Consider the following 22,365-nt stretch of genomic DNA (forward strand, 5'->3'; position numbering starts at 1 on the left):
CACTCGTGAGTTCGAGCCTGGCATCACGCTCTGTGCTTACAGCTTAGAGCCTGGAGCGTGCTTCAGATTCTGTCTCCCTCTCTCTCTGCCCCTCCCCTGCTCATGCTCTGTCTCTCTCTCTCTCTTTCAAAACTAAATAAACAAGAAAAAGATTACAAAAAGAAAAGAAAAGGCTTAAAACAGAAGAGAAAACTGAAGCTTTATCTGTATGAAACATCTCATGAAAAGGAAGTCTCCAAAGAGATGAAGGTTTTCAAATGTAAAAGACATAAAACAAAACTGTAAAGAAGAAAATGTAGGAGGGGTGCCTGGGTGGCTCAGTCAGTTGAGCATCTAATTCTTGATCTCAGCTCCTGTCTTGATCTCAGGGTTGAGTTCAAGCCCTGTGTTGGACTCTGTGCTGGGTCTGAAGCCTTTAAAAAAAAAAAAAAGAAAGAAAGAAAGAAAGAAAGAAAGAAAGAAAGAAAGAAAGAAAAGAAAATGTAGGGAAATGATTTTGTAATTTGGGATGGGTTCAAACGCATAAATTATAACTCCAAGAATTGATAAATTTGAGTTATCTCAAAACCAGGACTTTTTTTTTTTTTTTCCCAACAAGGTACACCATGGACAAGTTTAATATACACATGACCAACTGGAAGAATACTTTCGTAAGCACTTTTAAACCATTAGCAGAGTGCCTGGTTGGCTCAGTCAGTTAAGTGGCTGACTTCAGCTCAGGTCATGATCTCACGGTTCCTGACTTTGAGCCGCGCATTGGGCTCTGCATTGCTGGTGTGGAGCCTGCTTGGGATCCTCTCTCTCTCCCTCTTTCTCTGTCCCTCCCTTGTTCTCTCTTTGAAAATAAAGAAATAAACTTAAAAAAAAAAAAAAACACCAAATATTAGCAGCCTAACCCACCTGACAAATGAAATTCCCCTAAGGCTGCTGTTTCTTACTGTTTCAAAAGTTCTTAGCAACACTTATCTTTTGGTTTTTGACAAAACTATTGAACACCTACACGCATGGTAAGCCCTGGTCTCAGTTCTTTGTGGTTTGGAGTTGTGCTTTGGTCCTTGTCAAATTTCCTGGCCTAAAAAAAAAACAAAAACAAAAACAAACAAACAAACAAACAAAAAACCCCAAATTTCCTGGCCTAATCTCTGTTCTACTCACTTTCCTTCTTCGTCCCTTCGTTCGCAAGGGCCGATTAGACAGGATTCACTTACTGATTGATCCTGCCTAGGAATACTGAACCAGCAAATTCTCGTGCCTTACTACACACGGCATGATATGCAAATCCACAACACTGCATCTCACAGGAGCTTATTGGAGATGCAAAACATTGAGCCCCGCTTCAGATCAAGCAAATGCGAATCTACAGTTTTTAACAAGATCTTCAGGTAACTTGCCATGATATTCAAGTTTGAGAAGCACCGTGACAGGTTTGGCTGAAGGCCCGACATCGCACACAGCACAACCACATCTTTTATCCTTGGAGGAACTCAGAAACGGAGCGACTTGCACGAAGTTACCGATCTAGTTTGTGGCCAGGCCGCTGACTGGAACCCAGAATCTCTGATTCTCATTGAAGGCTTCTTTCTACACCACAGAGTAGTCTGGCATTTCCAGGTTTCACAGAGGTCATCCCTGGTCAGGTTTTCCCCCCTCTCTAATCTGTGTCAGTTTGCGGTCAGCCTCAGCTGCTCCTGTCAGCTGTTCTTTCTGAGTCCGGTCTTGGTCCACATGCAGGAGACAGCTGTATGGTTCCCCTGCCAGTCGCCTTCGGGCACTGTGTGGTTGTGGTATGTTCTCATGCATGTGCAGAAGAGAGCGCGGTTGGGCTTTCTGTCAATATGCATGCGACCCGGGCCCAGATTGCATGTGTGCGTCACCTACGCCTTAGTGACATTTATGGCAACGAGGCTGCTTTTCCAAGTTGATAGAGTTGGCTCCTTCGTGACCTCCTTGGCACACTTGATGTAAGAGACTTTTGTTTCTCACTTCCTTAAAATATTATTCTGCGTGAAATGAAATTTGAGTTTTCCATTCCGTGAACCTGATTCTGCTCCAAAATGGGGACCCTTCTGGGTTGGAAGTTGGAAGTCCATTGCTGTGTGAGTTACTGAATTTTTCAAATGCCGACGTTACGCATTTGGTCTCCAGAGCCTTCGTTGCTAATTTCTGTTATCTGGAATGTAATCTGCAAATAGCAAAAAACTTAATTCTCCTGTGTGCGCCACAGACTTCTCTCTAAATTTTAAGATTTGCATCTAAGGTGAAAATCAGTCGAGAGAGAGAGAGATGCCTAGGACCCAGGCTACCAAAGTCTCCATTTCGTGACCAGCTGTCTATAACAGCTGCAGCTTCTCCCATGAGTTCCTAGAGGGTCAGGCCAAGAAAAGCAAGGCTCTTTGTTACTAGTCTTGGAGCCCAATCTCGACGTATTTTTTTGATGTGGGATATGCCACGATTTCTCCTGCCTGGTAGAGGAGGTAGAGTTTTGACTAAAAGTAGATTCGGTTCATCCCTCAGGGTCACACTCTAATATTGGTCCTTAACATCTTCCCCCTTTGACGGCATAAAGAAGCTTAGAAAGGAGTCAACGTACAAAACTCCGTCACATTTCTATTCATTAACAATAAACGATCCAAAAAAATTAAATAAGAATCCCATTTATCACAGTGCAAAAAATAATAAAATACTTAGGAATAAACTTAACCAAGGAGGTGGAAGACTTGTTCACTGAAAACTATAAATCACTCATGACAAAATTGAAGAAAATGCAAATAGAAGGAGAGACATCTATGGTTATGGATTGGAAGGCTTAATATTGTTCAAGTGTCCATCCTACTCAAAGTGATCTACAGATTCAATGTAATCCCTATAAAAGTCTTAATGGTAAATATATATATATATATATATATATATATATATATAATAGAAATAGAAAAAATTGAAAAAGTCATATGGGATCACAAAAGATCCCAGAATAGTTAAAAAAATCTTGAGAAAGAGCAAAGCTGGAAGCATCACATGTTTTTCTTTCTCTTTCTTTTTTTCTTTCTTCCTTTCTTTCTTCTTTCTTTCTCTCTTTCTTTCTTTCAAGTTTATTTTGAGAGAGAGACAGAGAGAGTGTTGTCAGTGCAGAGCCTGACTCAGGCCTCGAACTCATGAACTGTGAGATCACGACCTGAGCCAAAATCAAGAGTTGGACGCTTAACCCACCGAGTCACCCTGGCACCTCTTCACATTTCTTGATTTTAAAATGTATTAAAAAGCTACAGTAATCAAAACGGTATGCCCCTGGGATAAAAACAGTCACATAGACCAATGGAGCCTGTTAAAAAACTTCAGCTGAGTAAATTTGAATATTTAGTTGGCTTTGTTAAGTGATTCATGCATCAGGCAGCATCCCATCTAGCAATCAAAAAAGAGCTCCAAGGAGCTGTACAAAAAGGAAGGATTTTATGGCAGAAAGAGGGTGAGATAATTAGCAACAGGAAGAAAGAAAGGATTATTTCAGGCAAGATTTCTTTCCCTTGGGGGAAGAGTAGTGGATCTTATCATGCAGATTCCCTCATCTTCCTTGCGGGGGCGGGGTGGATGGAGAGGGCCCATGTAACAGATTACCTCTTTGGTGCTGACCAGAAACTTCCTGACTGATCAGTTAAGACTACATTTCTGGGGGATGTTGAAACTGCAGTTAGTTTAGATATTAAGCCCCAGTTTGGTAACTTGGTCTAAGTGACCGCATTTTGGGCCTGTGGCTCTTTTCTTTTTAACATACAAATAGAAAGCCCAGAAATGGACCCATGCATTCACACTCAACTGGTATCTGATGAGGGAGCTAAGAACACACCATGGGGAAAGGACAGTCTCTTCAGCTAATGATGTTGAGAAAACTGGATATCTATGTGAAAAAGAATGAAACTGGGCTCACACCATACACAAAAATGAGCTCAAAATGGATGAAAGGTTTACACATAAGACTTAAAATTGTAAAACTGCTAGGAGAAAACATAGAGGAAAAACTTCATGATGTGGGATTGGCAATGATTTCATGAATGTGACACTAAAAGCACAGACAACAAAAACAAAAATAAACAAGTGGACCAACCTCTAACTTAAGAAGCTTCTGCACAGCGGAAGACAAAATCAAGAGTGAAAAGACAGCAGGATGGGAGAAAATTTGCAAACCATATATGTAATAAGAGGTTATTTCCAAAAATATATATGGAACTCTTACAAGTCAGAAAAGAACCCCCCAAGCAACTGATTAAAGTGGGCAAAAGACTTGAATAAACATTTCTCCAAAGAAGACATAAAAAAGGGGAATAGGTGTATGAAAAGGTGCTCACCATTACTAATCATCAAGGAAATGCAACTCAAAAACATAATGAGGTATCACCTTACCCCTTGTCAGAATGGATATAAAAAAACAAAAGACAACAAGTGTTGGCAACAATGTGAAAATGCTGGGACCTGGGTACACCATTGATGGGATGTAAAATGGTGCAGCCATTATGGAAAATTGTATGGAAATCCCTCAGAAAATTAAAAAATATTCCACTTCTGGATATATATACGAAATATTTGAAATCAGGATTTTGAAAAGATTGCTGCACTTTGGTAGGGTTCAAGGCAAGCTTCCCCAGAATGTGCCACTTTGGCATGTCAATTATTTTTAGCTGAAGACACTCAAGGTCCAATAGACTCAAGAAGAACTTTTTATCTCCTCTTTAATTGCCTAAAAGAATTTAGATAGGGAGGTTGTTCCAGGAAGAGAACCATTCCCAAAGATAATCTTCTATTAAAAAAAATTTTTTTTAATGTTTTTATTTATTTTTGGGAGAGAGAGAGAGCATGAACACAAAAGAGCATGAGCAGGGGAGGGGCAGAGAGAAAGAGTGAGACACAGAGTCTGAAGCAGGCTCTCTGAGCTGTCAGCATAGAGCCTGATGCAGGGCTCGAATCCATGAACTGTGAGATCATGACCTGAGCCAAAGACAGATGCTTAACGGAACCACCCAGGCACCACAGTTTTTTGTTTTTTGTTTTTTTTTTTTAACATAAGAAGACTTCATGTGGCACGACAAACATTTGTTTACCAAACATTGGCTTTTCCCACTTTCTGTGAAGTGTCTTCCTTCCCTTTAAGGTCCCAGACCCCTCCCACTTTCTCTTTAGCTCAGGCAAACCTCAATTGCCTGATTATTGGAGAGCCTCTCCTGTCTTTGTGTGGCTTCAGTATGTATGGAATTAAATTTAGTTCATTTCTGTTAGTCCATCTTGTGCCAATGTAATTATCAGGCCAGGCAAAGAACCTAGAAGAGGAGAGGAAAAGTTTTCCCGTAACACACTTCTGTTCATTGTAGCACTATTCACAACAGCCAAAATATGGGAACAACCCAATGTCCACTGATGTATAAATGGATAAAGAAAATGGCGCCATATACATCCAATGGAATGCTATTCAGCCCTAAAAATGAGGAAATCCTGCCACACGTGACAACATGGATGAACTTGGAGTACATTATGGAAAATCCAGTTACAGAAGGACAAATAGTGCATGATTCCAACCTATATGAGAAATCTAAAATAGATTAATAGAAACAGAGAGTAGAATGGTGGTTGCCAGAGGCTGGGCGAAGTTGCTCTTCAAAGAACTAAAGTCTAAGTTCTGTAAGATAAATAAGTCCTCCAGATCTGCTGTACAATGCTGTGCTTATAGATTACAATCCTGTATTGTAGACTTTAAATTTGTTAAGAGGGTAGATCTAATATGAAGTGTTCTTGCTATAACAAAAACAAATTACTCTTGAAGTAATGTGATTTGGCACAACAATTACATTAATTATTCACTAATATTATTGTCTATCCGTCTGCCTTCGTTCTCTGAGATTTTATCTTGATGGGCCCAATATATTCTTTCAGGGGTACTTTTTAACTCAGGTAGTTCCTATAAACAGTGTTTGGTAATAAAAATTAATATAAAATTTTTAGAGGGCAATTTTCATTTTTAGAAAAGTTCATGTGTTCCAAGACTAACTAGTTTTAATTCTAGAAAAGTTCATATTTTCCAAGACTAACTAGTTTTAATTCTAGACATTCTAAATTTGTCCCCGAAAAACAAACTACTCTATGCACAAAGTTACCCTAAAAAATGAAAAGGATTTCAAAATTAAGTATTGCATACCTTTGGAGTTTTCATTTTATGGTTTGCTCAATTCTTCCCTTGCTTTAGTATGTATACATTTCAATGTATTAATGGTTGCAAGTTCCATTTTCAATAATTGCTATTTCCTAAATCTTAAAACGTGGAACTATTTGGCACTATCTGTTAACAGCTTGGTTGAATATTGCTGATTAATTTTGAACTAAACGCAACCAAAATTTAAAGGTTCTCAAACAGTATAAAATCAAACTGGCTACAGAAACAAAGATAATAATTCCACTGAATTTTGTTATATTCACTATTAGCTCATGATGAAAACAATGGAATTTTGGTAACCCTCCCTGGGTATATATTTTAATTAAGAAGAATGCAACCTTGAAAAAAAATTGTAGATTTTTTTTGTTTGTTGAAATGTTTAAGAAGTAACACTGAGCTCAGAAAGATGCATTCTTGGAAAATCTGATTAAAGTACATGTGTGTATATGAAAAGTATTCTATTTATGTTAGTTGTCAATATTTAGATAACAGGTTATTTTAATGGACATGGGCATAGTATATTTTACATTTTTATTAAGTTATTTTTTTCCAAAAAATGTTTATTTTTGAGAAAGAGAGACAGAGAGCAAGCAGGGGAGGGGTAGATAGAAAGGGAGACACACAGAATCTGAAGCAGGCTGCAGGCTCTGAGCTGTCAGCACAGAGCTGGACACAGGGCTGGAACCCACAAACCGTGAGATCATGATCTGAGCTGAAGTCGGACGCTTAACCGACTGAGCCACCCAGGCACTCCTAACATTACTTTTTGCATATGAATTTTCAGATGGAAACATTTTGTGTTTAAAGTTTGCTTATAAATAATAAATATTTCAAAAACACTTAAAGATTAAAGAAAAAAAAAAAAGCAGAAGCGTGGAAAGAATCCAAGGGTCCAAGGGAAACCACACCAGGGAGAAGAAAAAGAATTTGTCTATAAGACCTAAAGCCACAGGCCTTCAACAAAGAGGCGGTCATGCCTCTCTGCCCTATACCAATGGGTAATGTGGGAATTACAATAGGGGAAGGACAACCAGCAGTAGGAGATCTCAAGTTTCTCTTACTGCACCATATATATATATGTATATGTTTCAGTATATGTGTATCTCAGCCATGTATATGTGAAAGAGAATTCCGAAGACTCATAAACATTTGAACTGGTTCACTTATCACATCTAAAGCACCAAAACACTTAGGATCTAATAGATCCTGAATTTGAAATATGTCATAGAGTACAATGTGCGCAAGTGACCCCCTGGTATAGTGCAATTCATTGGACTTGTTAATTACTCCTCCTCTGACCGGAGGAGGTAAATTGTCTGGGGGTTTTGTGTGTGTGTGTGTGTGTGTGTGTGTGTGTGTGTGTGTGGAGGGGTGGTGGGGGAGAGGTGGGTGGCAGGTGACGTGTGTCTTGCACTCCCCCTGGTGGTTAGAGTGTGTTACTAATGAAACTTAATGCTCAACTTTAACCCCAAGAAGATGAAGAACATCCTTATAGTATTTATGAAAACAAACAAAAACGTGATTAGGTATTAAAAAGGCAGAGCATAGGGGCGCCTGGGTGGCTCAGTCGGTTGAACGTCCGACTTCGGCTCAGGTCATGATCTCTCGGTCTGTGAGTTCGAGCCCCGCGTCGGGCTCTGTGCTGACCGCTGGGACGGAGCCTGGAGCCGGCTTTGGATTCTGTGTCTTCCTCTCTCTGCCCCTCCCCCACTCATGTTCTGTCTCTCTCTCTCTCTCTGTCAAAAATAAGCAAACAGTAAAAAAAAAAAAAAGGCAGAGCATAACATTTCTATCAGTCAGGGCTAAACCTGGTAAATTACTAAATTCAAAGAATGGATTTTTGTGGATTTTCAGTTTGCTACTAAGATGGGTTTATTATTGAATCTTTTTGTTGTTGTTGTTTGATTATATTAAAACACTAGGGGTTACATTTCTAAATATAACAGTATCCAGAGAATTTTTTTTGTATTTGCTAATCACTTTCAAACTCCTGAGGCATTCATGAGCACTCCTTTTCTAAGAATTTTAATATCTTACTCTTCTTTAAAAAAATTTTTTTTAACGTTTGTTCATTTTGAGAGAGAGAGAGAGAGAGAGAGAGAGCAGAGGAGGGGCAGAGAGTGAGACACAGAATCTGAAGCAGACTCCAGGCTCCGAACTCTCAGCACAGAGCCTGACGCGGGGCTCGAACTCACGACCGCGAGATCATGACCTGAGCGAAGCCGGACGCTCAACCGACTGAGCCACCCAGGCACCCCTAATATCTTACTCTTCTTTGTCTCTGTTTTATGTAGGGCAGTACGGAGCATGTACAACAGTTCTCTAGTTGTTTCTTCACTTTACTCAGAGAACAGTTGTGTGAATTGGATGGGATGTGAGAGTTCTTATAAAGTCGTCTCAGATATTCAAATATACTATGTCGGAATTGTGTCTGACTTATGTGCCTTAGGGGTCCCAGATGGAGACTAGGATATGTGACATGCTGGTGGGCAAAGAAATTCTGAGTCAATTTATATCAGAATATTGGCTGGAGATGGTGGGCACGTGTGGGTAGCATCATGGTGGTGAAGATAACAGGGCATCTGTTTCAGATACTGATTACCTACCCACGTCATGTGGATTCATTTTTAAATCTTATAAGCAGAGGGGCCATATGAAGAAGGTGAAGGGCTCTTTGAGATACAGGGCATAAGCCATGTTACATCTGTGTCCAGGTAGTGAAGCAGAATAATGGGGATTCTCCTAACTTCTACTTGGGATATGGCTTCGTGTCCCTCACTATAGCAGATGACATCAGAGCACAGAGCAGCATATCCAGCATCTCAGTAGTCTGCTGTTTTGGGATCATGGAAAGACACCAAAAGCTTCTTCGTCACTTACGTCCACTTTCTTACAGAGGGAATAGTCTGCAGTGACATGAGAAAGTTGTGCTTTCGAGCCTCTTCAAAAAAGGCGTAAATCAGCAAAGGGCAGCCAGAACCAGATAGTATTAGGTGGAAGTTCATACCTACACATGAAACATCTCTTGGGGAATCCGAGAAACACTTGGTAGTAATTGCATAGGAGAGTGAGAGTTAATGGTACGTGTCTGGGTGAGAAAGGCAAGTGCCAGTGACGTTTGGAATTTTATTGTGACCTGCTTTGTGTCCACAGACTGGTGAGGTCAAGAGGAAATTGGGTCCCAACTCCTACGTGTAATCTTGCATGCAAGAGAAAGGGTAGAAAAACTAGCAGAAACCCTTTTTATGGACACTTTGTCTATAGTTCATGCATATTGCATTTCAGGTAAAAAAAAACCCCATTTTCTACAAGGCTCTTTGTCTAATATCCTGAGAGTATGGTATCATCATGGCCAACTCTGTCTAAGAATAATGGTTGTTAACAAAACATAAAATAATACAAAGGTTTTTTTTTTTTTTAAAGCTGTGAAAGTGTAGGACAAAGAGAATGGTCATAAGTGATAATGATTACAATGGTGACCACTGTTTGAGAGTACTTCTACAATAAATGTTCTTTTAAAGGTTTATTTATTTTTGAGAGAGAGAGAGAGAGAGAGCGAGCATGAGTAGGGGAGGGGCAGAGAGAGAGGGGGACAGAGGATCCGCACTAACAGCGGTGAGCCCGATGCGGGGCTTGAACTCATGAACCATGAGATCATGACCTGAGCCTAGGTCAGAGGCTCAACTGACTGAGCCACCCAGGCACCTCTGTGGACTGTACAATTTAACTAAGGCTTTTTTTCCTTTTCTTTTCTTTCCTTCCCTTTCCTTCCCTTCCCTTCCTTTTTTTAAATATTTATTTAGTTTGAGAGAGGGAGAGAGAGAATCCCCAGCAGGCTTCTTGCCAACAGAGCAGAGTTCCACGCAGGGTTTGATCCCATGAACCATGAGATCATGACCCGATCCAAAATCAAGAGTCAGATATTTAACTGACTGAGCCACCCAGGCAGTCCTTTTCTGTTTTTTTTTTCTTTTTTCTTTTAGAGTCAGAAAAAGACAAGAGATATTTAGATCACAAACGATTTAAGTGACTGAGAAAAGAACTAATAAATCTGACTTTTAACACAACAGCTGGGAGCTCTGATTTGAAAATCTTCCTTATTGTATGTGTGTGTGTACATATATATATATATATATACATATACATATACATATACTTCATCCATTCATCAGTCAATGGGCATTTGGGCTTTTCCATAATTTGGCTATTGTTGATGATCCGCTAACCTTCTTGAAAGTGTTCACTATGTTTATATTTTCTTTATGTATGCACACTATTTCACCTGCTTTATTTTGGCTTTTACCCCCCAAATTCCATTAAACATTTTACCAAAGTTATTCATGACCTGCCCTTCTTATGTTCCTTTTCTCAGCCAACATCTCTACCTTTCACTTGGGTTTTCTTTTTCAGTGACTTTTTTTTTTATTGAAATGTAATTGATACACAAATTAGTTTTAAGGGTACATCATAGTGATTCAGTGTTTTTATACATTATGAAATGATCCTCATGACAAGTCTAGTTACCATCTGCCACTGCGCAACATGGAAGGCTTCATGAACTTGGATGTCACCCTCGTGCAGGGGCCACACAGATCGTCTTTGCATTGTTCCAATTTTAATATATGTACTGTAGGGGCACCTGGGTGACTCCATCGGTTGAGCGTCTGACTTTGGCTCAGGTCATGATCTAATGGTGTGTGAGTCTGAGCCCCACATCGGGCTCTGTGCTGACAGCTCAGAGCCTGGAGCCTGCTTTGGATTCTGTGTCTCCCTCTCTCTCTCTGCCCCTCCCCACTCATGCTCTGTCTGTCTGTCTCTCTCAAAAATGAAATAAACATTAAACATTTTTTTAAAAAGTATATGTGCTGCCAAAGAGAGCACTCACTCAGGTTTACAGACACAGGCTTGATGGCATCCTGAGTCTTCCCTCTTTTTTCCTCACTTCTCGTACCACATGAGATCTAGGTAAATAAAAGAGGTGGAAACTGAATCTCTTGAAATTTTCAAGCATGCCTAACAAGAAGTTAAAATGCTCTAACTTTAAATGTCTTATTACAAGTAGTGATGCTTTATTACCTATTATTTCATGTAGAGACGGAGACAGCAAGGCTCAGATAAGTTGTGACGTGGTCAAAATCACCTGGAAAATAAACTGACTTAGTCAAGACTAGATTTGGAAACCTCTGGATCCTACTTAGGTAATGTTTCATGGTTTGAAGCTATGAATGTACAAGGGTTTATGGATTCAATTTTTTTTTTCTAGATGTAAGAAGAACTTTTTTCAGTTCGGTATGGTCATTGTTCATCCTGTTGACACCGTCTCACGTTTCTGGAATGTCAACATGGCACAGTACTCGTGCAGAATGAATGTGTTGAAGATAAGAAATGTGTGATATGGGGCGCCTGGGTGGCGCAGTCGGTTAAGCGTCCGACTTCAGCCAGGTCACGATCTCACGGTCCGTGAGTTCGAGCCCCGCGTCAGGCTCTGGGCTGATGGCTCATGATGGCTCAGAGCTTGGAGCCTGTTTCCGATTCTGTGTCTCCCTCTCTCTCTCTGACCCTCCCCCGTTCATGCCCTGTCTCTCTCTGTCCCAAAAATAAATAAACGTTGAAAAAAAAAATTAAAAAAAAAGAAATGTGTGATGCACTAAGCACTAATGTCAGGTTATCCTTAGTATCAAGGACATGATTCTGTTTATTGTCTCTCTCAATACTTCTTTCACCTTTTCATTTCTCAAACTATAAATAAAAGGATTCAGGAGAGGGGTCACCACTGTAATGAGGACAGCAGCTACCTTGTCAAAATTCAGGGAATAGTTCTGATTGGGTCTCACATACACAAAGATATTGCTCCCGTAAGCAATGGAAATGACCGTGATATGAGAAGCACAGGTAGAAAAAGCCTTTTGACGGCCTTGGGCCGAGGGGATGCGCAGGATGGTAGAGACGATGTAGGTATAGGACGCAGTAGTGAATGCCAGGGAGCTCAGGATGACAAGGGCAGATAGGAGAAAGTTGATCTGCTCAATGAGGTGAGTATCTACACAGGCCACCTGCAGAAGAGGGGCAATGTCACAGAAAAAATGATTGATTTCTTTTCCACAGTAAGGTAGCCTTGTCACTACAATGGTTGGTACCAACACAGACAGGAAGGCTCCTACCCAGCAGCTCAGAACCAGCAGGAGGCAGGTCCTGCTGCTCATGATGATGGTGTAGCGCAGGGGGTTACAGATGGCCACGTAGCGGTCAAAGGACATCACTGCTAGGAGGATAAACTCCACTGTCCCCAGAAAGAAGTAGAAATATGTTTGAGTGATACAGCCAGCAAAGGATATAGTTTTCTTCTCTCCTAGGAGGCAGGCTAGCAACTTTGGTGTAACGACAGTGGTGTATAAAATATCCAGAAAAGACAAATTACTGAGGAAAATGTACATTGGGGTTTGCAGGTGATTATCAGTCCATATTAGGAAGATGATGACAATGTTTCCTATTGCTGTTAATGTGTAAGTCAGCAAAAGAACCACAAAGAGGAGTATTCGAAGCTCCAGGAGAGTGGGAAAGGCGATCAGGGTGAATTCAGTCACTGTGCTCCAATTTCCCATGGGCATGGCTACACAGCAGGCAGGGTCTCCCTTAAGAAAGAAGAAAAGGAAGATCAGCTTGGGAGATCATTTTATAAATGTCTGTTGAAAATGTGTTGTAGAGAGTGCCTTACATTGGGAGATAGGTCAGGGGTTTAGCCCTTGATCAGAAAATCATTCTTGTGCATCCTAGGGAAAGTCAAAATACCATTTAGACACAACTTTTTCCATGAAATGAAGGGAGAAGACTGGATTAAAAAAACCTCTCAGCTTCCTTCCAGTAATGAAATTCTATTTAGTCTCATTAAATGAAACTTCTCTTCAGTGCAGCCAGCTTCATGTTCCCAGTTAAAAATATGCTATAAAGTACTGACTCACACTTACCTAGAACTATTTTTTTCTGAAGTTTACAGTCACTGAGAGAGAAATCCTTTAAAATACTTTCCAGCTTTTTCTATAACAAATTTCCTTTCACTTTGACAGTGGATAATGATGACCTGCCATGAGTAAGAGATAAAGATTGACTCTCCCTGCCTCCGATACTTGGTGATTTCCAGAGTCTCTCATTTTTGAAAGTCTTTTCCTTGCACAAGTAGATTTATGGAAACAGACAAGAAATATCTGAAATGGACAATGGTTCAGGCTTCCTGCTAATCGCTTTAGATGACACATCAGAAAGGAATACTGGATATTTTATCTTTAGGTTATAGCCTGTGTCCAAAACCTACCTTCTACAAATTCTGTGAAGTATGTAATAATATATACATCAAATATCTGGCTGATTCTTATTTTTTTATTGAAGTATAATGAATATACAATGTTATATCAGTTTCAGGTTTACAACACATTGGTTCAACAATCCTATATATTACTCAGTTTCACCGTGATGAGTGTAGTTACTGTCACTATACGTTATTGCAGTATTATTGACCATATTCCCTATGCTGTACTTTTCATCCTCATGACTTATTTATTTTATGAGTGGAAGTTTGGTTCTCTTAATCCTATCTATCTATCATCTATCTGTCTATCTGTCTATCTATCTATCTATCTATTTATTTTTAGATCCCATATACAAGCGAAATCATATGGTTTTTGTCTTTGTCTGACTTATTTCTGGCTGATTATTTAAGAGGACGTTATACAATGTGATAAAACCAGAGAGGTACACATCATACACAGGATCGTAAAATGGAGGTAATTTAGCTTACTTCATTTACTTGATCAGTTGAAATCATCAAACTGTACATCAAGATCATACAGTTGTTCTTTATCCCAGTATCGGAGATGTGTTCTTTGGCACAGTATCCCATTTCAGGTTAAAAGCACCCATTCTTTAAGCTCAATGCTTTCCTTGTCTAGATGTTACTTAGCTCTTCCTTAACAGATAGGTTAGAGCCGTTCCCCTCATTTTCCTTTTCCCACCTCCCCTCCTACCCCATCTCCGAGATAAAAAAGTTCCTATTTCATTTTTTATTTGAAGTCTTTCCCATGACAAAAAAACCTTCACATTTTTTCCCAGTGCAAATAATTAGAGCATGCAAATGCAAAAAAAAAAAAAAAATTATAATCTGCAATCAAACCTGTTAGGGATACAGTGACCAGATTTTGGCGAATGTATTTCCAGGCTGTTTCAAAATTACATCGTATACATATATATCTAAAATAATTGATGCTGACATACTATTTTGTAGCTAGCTTTTCTTATTTTTCTTTTTTAATAATAATCATTCATCTTTTGGGGCACCTGAGTGGCTCAGCCGGTTGAGTGTCCAACTCTTGATTTCGGCTTAGGTCATGATCTCACTAGACATGAGATTGAGCCCCACAACGGGCTCTGTGATGAGTGTGGAGCCTGGTTGGGATTCTCTTTCGTGCTCTCTCTCTCTCTCTGTCTCTGTCTCTCTCTCAAAAAAAAAAATCATCTTTCCATGTCAATTACTAGAACTCTACAAAATCATTTTCTAAATGTTTATCTTTATTTTTGAGAGAGAGAGTGTGAGTGGGGTAGGGGCAGAGAGGGGGGGGGCAGAGGATCAGAAGCAGGCTCTGCACTGACAGCAGAGAGCCCCATGTGGGGCTCGAACCCACGAACTGTGAGATCACGACCTGAGCTAAAGTCGGACACTCAACCTACTGAGCCACCCAGGTGCCCCTCTATAAAATCATTTTCTGAAATCAGATTTTTTTGAGGGACAATTGATACACAAAGACCTACCCATAGGGGTGCCTGGCTGGCTCAGTCAGAAGAGCATGTGACTCTTGATCCTTAGGGTTGGGAGACCGAGCCCCACACTGAGTGTAAATATCGCTTAGAAAGAAAATCCTAAAAACATAACGACCACAAAGAACTGCACATATTTAATATGCATAATTTTATGAGTTTGGACATATACAAACACCCATAATATCATCACCACAGTTAAGGTAACAGACACATCCAACACCTACCAGAGCTTCCTCTGGTAAAAACGCAACACATTTTTAAGGGTTGTGTAGTGTTTGATTCTATGGATGGGACTGTGAGATATTTAGCCATTTGCTTAGCTTTGGTAATTTAGGTGATCAGCATTTCATTCCCACATAGATGGGAATAAATATTCTTGCACATAAATCTTTGTGCAGCTGTTTCATTACTGTGTAGAATACTGTTATTTTCCAATAAGATACTTATTCTATTTCTATCATAATATTAAAAAATCCAAAAAAGATTTATTCCTATAATATTAGATTTTACCAGCTTACTGGAGTAGCGGGGCCTGTAAAATCACTTATAGATCTCTTTCCCAGGTTCTTTTCCTGAGGTAATCGCAGTACATCACACCTAACTCCGGGTAACTGATGCCTCAGCGAGGGTAAGCTGCTGTGCTCTCTTGCTCTTTTTTTCAAAGCCTCCTTTTGTGTTCTGGACTTCAGTATTCTTTATTTTTTTAATTTTAATTTTAATTTTTAAGTAATCTCAACACCCAGCGTGGGGCTTGAACTTCATACCCCGAGATCAAGAATCGCATGTTCCACTGACTGAGCCAGCCCAGTGTCCCTGGACGTCAGTATTCTTATCAGAAAAATTAAAATGTTGGACCATACATTTATAAGATCCATTCAGTGTCTTCAAGTCTTATTTCCAGTTACTTTTCAATTTCCTTCCCCACCTCAAAGATTCTAACTTATTCTCCAGTAAACAAGCTCTCGAATGATTCTATAATTACCACACAGAAGTGGATAATTATGAATACCTATACCAACATTATAGCATGTGAAATCTTGAGTGAACTTTCTGTCGGAGGTACTGTGTTTTCTGTTTTGTGTGTGTGTTGTATTATTATTTCCATGAGGTTGTTCAACAAGCAAATGATAGTTCACACTTTCAGATTCAAGTGTTAGATAACTACAACATTCAAAATGAGCTACTGTGAGATTTAAATTAAATCATATACATGACGATAACAGATTCTTGCTAAAAAATATGGTTTTGTTCAGAAAGGATTGGGATAAACTTAAAGGAGATGAATAATTACAGCAAACTGTTTCTTGAATAAATAACGATAAATTATGGAAAGTTTAATTGGGACTGAGGGATATTTTTAATGCATACTTAATCGGAAGCCCCCAGATTTGCATCCGACCCCACTAAGAATATGACAGATCAGAGAGGCCACACACAAGAAGATATGTTTAACAGAAGTAATATATTAGTAATTAAAAGATATGTGGAAAAGTATACTTACATTTCCCTGATTGTATAGATGATGTAAGATTCTCCCAACATGTTTTGTGCGTGCATAGTAAGAAGTTCAAACTTCGATTATTATGTGTGAATGATTTACTCCAAATATTGCACTTTGAAACTTTTCTTTTGCCAATTCCATTTCTAGCTCATAGAAATACCTCTTAAAGATAAGATAAAATTGACAAAGTCACTGAACCATCTAACCCAATATGTGTCCTGCTGATTAGCATCCTAACCACATGCCCATCCAGTCACGGCTTGGATGCCTTCAGTGACTTGGAAGTCACTGTCTTGCTTTAGCCCTGGCTGAATGAAAAACTCCTGTCTTGAATGGAAAACTGTAACTTCCAAACACACGTTCATGTTCTGTCCTTTCCAACCAAATACTGCCCCTTTTTGCCATGGCAGGTCTTAAACACCTCAACCATCTAGGTCTCTTCCTTGCCCTACAACTTCCTGGTGAGATCCGCACAACATGATTCTAGAGTCTGGTTTTGCAGATAGAGAATGTGGTAGTAAAGCGTTAAGCGTCTTGAAAATCTTGCAGGAATGAATCAGCTCTACTGGAGTAGATCCTCCCTGACTCCATTAAAACAAATTAGCCCAGAAAATCATTGATTCTCAGTTCACAGGTATTTTTCCCCTTGCAAGAAGGCTATTTTTGGCTCTGGTTAATTCTCAGTCATTCGAATTATTTAGTAACTGGGCTGTTTTGAAGAGAGAGACTCCTACAACTAACTGACTTAGATGTGGCTGACTCAGAATCCTTACGGCATCCTTGCTAAGTGACAGCCTAGGGAGGGGAACTTAGTATAGGTTTTGGTATCTCATTCCACCTTCATGGTTATTAGCATATTAAGTTTTCCACTGAAGATTTATTTTGCTAAATGGTCTTGAATACTCTAAATCGCCAAATTCAAGTATTTGAATGAGTATTTTTTTTTAAAGTCACCTTGTTCCTTTTCTCTACAAAGTTTCCTTTATTCTATGAACTTTTTTTTTTCATAAGTGGATGAACTGTGTGTTTTCACAGGCTCATTTGCCTTAGAGACTTAGATGAAAACAGCTCTTGGGGATATGGGTCAAAGGAAGTTAATTAATATTGTTATAAAAGGATGTTGGTTTTGAACTACCTAATCACAATTACAAAGTTTTAGAAGGTGCCAAATAGTCCTGTTAGTGGCTCCTCGGGGATTTCCCCAGGGGTTTTGCTCTATCTACTTAAAGGAAAATGAATACTTAAAAAAACTTTTTGTCTTTTTTAAGTTATTGATAAAATAAAAAATGTCTTCCAGTAATAAATATTCTAGAGTTTCAGATGCCATCCAATACCTCTGTCTCTTATCAGCATAGGATGTTTTTAAAATGTTTTTATTTAAAATTCCAGAGAGAGACGTAGCAAATTCCATTATGCTTTTCATTCCTGTCATGTTGCTGTTCAGAAAGAGAAGCCCTTGGAGCTGGAGTCAGCCCAGCTCGACTCTGTTCTCCCAACCTCCTGACTTTATCCCCAGCTGCAAGCTTGCCAAAAGTATCCACTGTATTCCCTAATATTTATATTTTTTCAATGAAAATTCCTTTAAACATTCCCCTCTTACCCAAAAACCTAGCACCTTTTTATCATAACATAAATCTGACTTTCACTGGAGGATACTGATTGCCCTGTGGCTCCTACAAGTGTGTGCGCTCTCGTCCCTTCCTTGTACCAGAGGGCAAGGGGTGCAGGGCTGGAGGACGGGTTCCGTATTATTGCTGCTATTGGTGGTGGTATTTTTTGGCTCCCAATTTCCACTTTCAAATCACCATTCCTCTGGTTTTTTTTTTTTTTTTAATTTTTTTTTTCAACGTTTATTTTATTTTTGGGACAGAGAGAGACAGAGCATGAACACGGGAGGGTCAGAGAGAGAGGGAGACACAGAATCGGAAACAGGCTCCAGGCTCTGAGCCATCAGCCCAGAGCCTGACGCGGGGCTCGAACTCCCGGACCGCGAGATCGTGACCTGGCTGAAGTCGGACGCTTAACCAACTGCGCCACCCAGGCGCCCCACCATTCCTCTGGTTTTTGATAAAACTTCTCCAAGGCTCACATTATACAATCCTGTAAGCTTTCTTTGTTTCTGCGGTATATTGCCTGAGTTTCAAGAAAGAAGCGAAGAACTTCCGCGAGTGTTCAGATAAGACAATGAGGGAGGAGTCTTTTAAATTGAATTTCAAAACAGGAAAACCATGGGTGACACATTGAGTAAAGGCTTTTTTAGTGGTTCATGGTCTTGCACTTCATCCTAAGGGTTGCTATTGTTGTGGGAAACCTTAATTTCCATGTGAAAAGCTAATAAAATATACTAAAATTTGAATTTCTTAATCTTACTTCCAGTGAGTGTCACCTGCGTTCCCCTTTAAATCATCAACTCCATTATTTTAACATGAGTATTGCCATTATATAGAATTACTCAATCTCCGAAGTCCCAAACTCCAAGGTATCAGTCTTGGACCATAATCTCCCAATTCTATAGTTTTATTTCCTAAACACGTACTCCATGGCCTCACCTAGATCTCCAGCCTATGGAAGATCCCATTTTTCCTTATCAGCTTTTCTGCTTGATATATGTATATTTGTAAAAATGTGTGTGTGTATATATGTTTTTTCAAATATATATTTATAAAATATATTTTGCTGCAAATCTATATGTTTCTGCAAAGGAGAGAGAGAGAGAGGGAAGAGAGAGTGAAAGAGGACGTATATTTTCTTTTTTTTAATGTTTATTTATTTTTGAGAAAGAGAGAGACGCAGAGAGAGGGGGGACAGAGGATTCCAAGCAGGAGCCATGCTGAGAGAAGAGAGCCCGATGAACTGTAAGATCGCGATTAGAGCCGAAGTCAGATGCCCAACCAACTGAGCCACCCACGCGCCCTGAGAATATATAGTTTCTTTCAGTGGAAGATACATAAAATGGAAGCTGGCATGAAAAAAAGAGCCCGAAGGCAAGATTTTAAAATATATATATATTTTAATGTTTATTATTTTTGAGAGACAGAGAGAGAGAGCAATCAGGGAAGGGGCAGAGAGAGAGGGAGACACAGAATCGGAAGCAGGTGCCAGGCTCTGAGCTGTCAGCACAGAGCCTGACACGGGGCTCGAACTCACAGACTGCAAGATCATGACCTGAGCTGTAGTCAGCCGCCCAACCGACTGAGCCACCTAGGTGCCTCTAAAATATATTTTAAGTAACACTGGGGAGATGCATTATAATGACATCTTTGAGCCTCACAGGGCCCCAAATGCCTAGTGAAGTTCCCCTGCTTTTGCCAGATATATCCCCTGCATCAGGAAAGACCCCTGTCTGGCTAGTTCCCTCTCAGCCAGACCAGCTGCATACCCCCCAGTCCTCAGCCACCTGATGAATGGATACAGAAGATGTGGTATATATCTACAATGGAATATTACCCAGCCATACAAAAGAAGGAAATCTTGCCATTTGCAATGATGTGGATAGAGCAAGAGAGTATTATGTTAAGCAAAATAAGTCAGTCAGAGAAAGACAAATAGCATCTGATTTCACTCATGTGTGGAATTTAAGAAACAAAACAAGCAAAGGAAAAGAGAGAGAGAGGCAAACCAAGAAACACACTCTTAACTATAGAGAACACACTGCTGGTGACCAGAGGGGAGGTGGTGGGGGGGATGGGGGAGATAGGTGATGGGGATTAAGGAGGGCACGTGTGATGGGGTTGTATGGACGTGTTGAGTCACTAAATTCTGCATCTGAACCTAATATTACACTGTACATTAACTAACTGGAACTTAAATAAAAATTTTTAAAGATGCACAAAAAAACCCAAACCCAAACCAAAACAAACACATGAAAGGAAAAGGGCTTTGGTTCACTGCCAAGCAAACAGTTATTCACTCTGCCTCTGAGGGCATCCCCCACGTGGTCCCACACAGCAGGTGGTGTCCTCCTCCCTGGGCTGTAAGCGTATGTGACTAACTAGCTACTGTCAGTCTTATCTGTCCCGTATCAAGAGCCTTGTGGTCAGCCACCCCCAAATTCCTAAGGCAGAACTTGTTTCCTCACCAGTGGGGTGAAGACTGAGTAGTGCAACACTTCACCTGAGCTGTGTGTGTGTGTGTGTGTGTGTGTGTGTGTCTGTGTGTGTACGCACGCTGTATTGTATTGTGTTGTGTTTGGGATACTCAGAAGGACTGTAAGTTGGGACACAGTCTTAGAAGGAGTGCTGGTGAGAAAATATATAAGAAATAATACATGGGAATCGTGGTGAATTAGATAGGATGGCATCTCATGATCGCTTTTAAATAATTGCCAGGGAAACGTTTCTTCTCTGTGCTCACCACTTTCAGTATCCCAGCCATCAAAACCTAGAACAAATTCCTTATTCTTAAAATTTTTTAATGTTTATTTATTTTGGAGAGAGAGAGAGAGAGAGAGCACGATCAGGGGAGGGGCAGAGAGGGAGACACAGAATCGGAAGCAAGCTCCAGGCTCTGAGCTGTCAGCACAGAGCCCCATGCGGGGCTCCAACCCACAAACTGTGAGATCGTGACCTAAGCCCAAGTTGGAGGCTTAACCTACTGAGCCACCCAGGCACCCCCAAATTCCTTATTCTTACCCTTTAGAAAAACAAAACAATTTGTTTTTATGGAGCCCAGTGTAATGGGGATAAAACGTGGAAGGGGTGCTCTGTGGTGGAACAGACCTTTTAACTAACTAGCAAGCCAAGGCTGTTCTTTTAATTTATTTTTTATTTTTATTAAAAAATTGTTTTTAAGTTTATTTATTTTGAGAGAGAGAGCATACATGGGGAAAGGGCAGAGAAAGAGAGAGGGAGAGAGAGAATCCCAAACAGGCTTCATGTTCAGTGAGGAGCCCCATGTGAGGCTCAATCCCATGACCTTGGGATCATGATCTGAGTCGAAATCAAGAGTCAGACACTCAAGCAACTGAGCCACCCCAGGCCCCCCACCAAGAGTGTTATTTTAGAACAAACACATTTGACTTGAACACAAATTTTCTGTAGCGATTTCCTGAATTTTCCTTCTCCTATGTCCACACCATTACAGATTTATTATAAACTGTTATCTTCTATTTTTATTTATAGAACTCTCTTCTAACATTTAATACGTGTTTAAGAAATGTGGGCTGAATAGGTGGCTTGATGCCATAAAGGAAATAATATTAAACTGGCAACCAGAAAATGACAGATTCTGGTTCTGCCTTTCTTACCACCTAGATCTAGAAAATTCTACCCCATTTGGGTCTCAGTTCTCTCATCTGTAACGTGAAATGTTTGAGCAGGATGCTCTTTAAAGTCCTCTCATTCCATGTCTTCGATTTTACATCTGTATCTGTGGGAGATAGTCACTACAAATGCCTTTCCTGCAGTTTTTTACCACAGAGGGGGAACAGGATGGTGTGGGAAGTTAAGAGCATGGGTTTTGAAGTCAGACAGTTCTTGGTTTGATTTCACTTACCAGCTGAGTGCCTTTGGGACAGTTAGCTCAGCTCCTCAGTTAACTCATCTGTAAAGTGGGGATAACATTACCACTGTAGGGTTATCTAAAAGTGAGACACAATGAGGCATGGAAGGTTGCCCTGCATGTGCCCATGGTTAAGGGCTCAGCAGTTTTAGTTAGCTGTGCCGAGGATTAAAGCTCGTCAAGTCCCTGAGGACCAGTGCTTGAAGGAGGAAGTATCAATGCTTCATATGTTCCCTAAAATGTGGTAGCTTTGTTCTCGAATCACTCGTCTAGGATGGACTGCTGTTGGATTTTAACAGAGCTTGTGATAGGTCTCTATCTACAGAGGTGGACGGAGAAATACATTTCTGTCTAGAATTAAGCT

At 40.1% G+C, this 22,365-nt stretch overlaps 1 protein-coding gene and 1 non-coding gene across 2 annotated transcripts; both read right to left on the bottom strand.

The window, feature by feature from the left end:
* Positions 1-10,729: 10,729 nt before the first annotated feature.
* On the bottom strand, positions 10,730-10,832 carry LOC123602790. The gene has a single exon (XR_006714561.1). It is a non-coding gene; the product is annotated as a U6 spliceosomal RNA (small nuclear RNA).
* A 1,021-nt stretch (positions 10,833-11,853) lies between these two features.
* Positions 11,854-12,801, bottom strand: LOC123602369 (olfactory receptor 6M1). Its single transcript, XM_045486877.1, has one exon. The coding sequence runs from the start codon at positions 12,799-12,801 to the stop codon at positions 11,854-11,856; it is 948 nt and encodes a 315-aa protein (XP_045342833.1).
* Positions 12,802-22,365: the final 9,564 nt, after the last annotated feature.

This window comes from Leopardus geoffroyi, chromosome D1, assembly GCF_018350155.1.
Source record: "Leopardus geoffroyi isolate Oge1 chromosome D1, O.geoffroyi_Oge1_pat1.0, whole genome shotgun sequence".
Classification (NCBI taxonomy): Eukaryota; Metazoa; Chordata; class Mammalia; order Carnivora; family Felidae; genus Leopardus; species Leopardus geoffroyi.

Excerpts from the sequence above, each read along its gene's own strand:
- LOC123602369 (XM_045486877.1), bottom strand. The coding sequence starts at position 12,801 with ATGCCCATGGGAAATTGGAGCACAGTGACTGAATTCACCCTGATCGCC.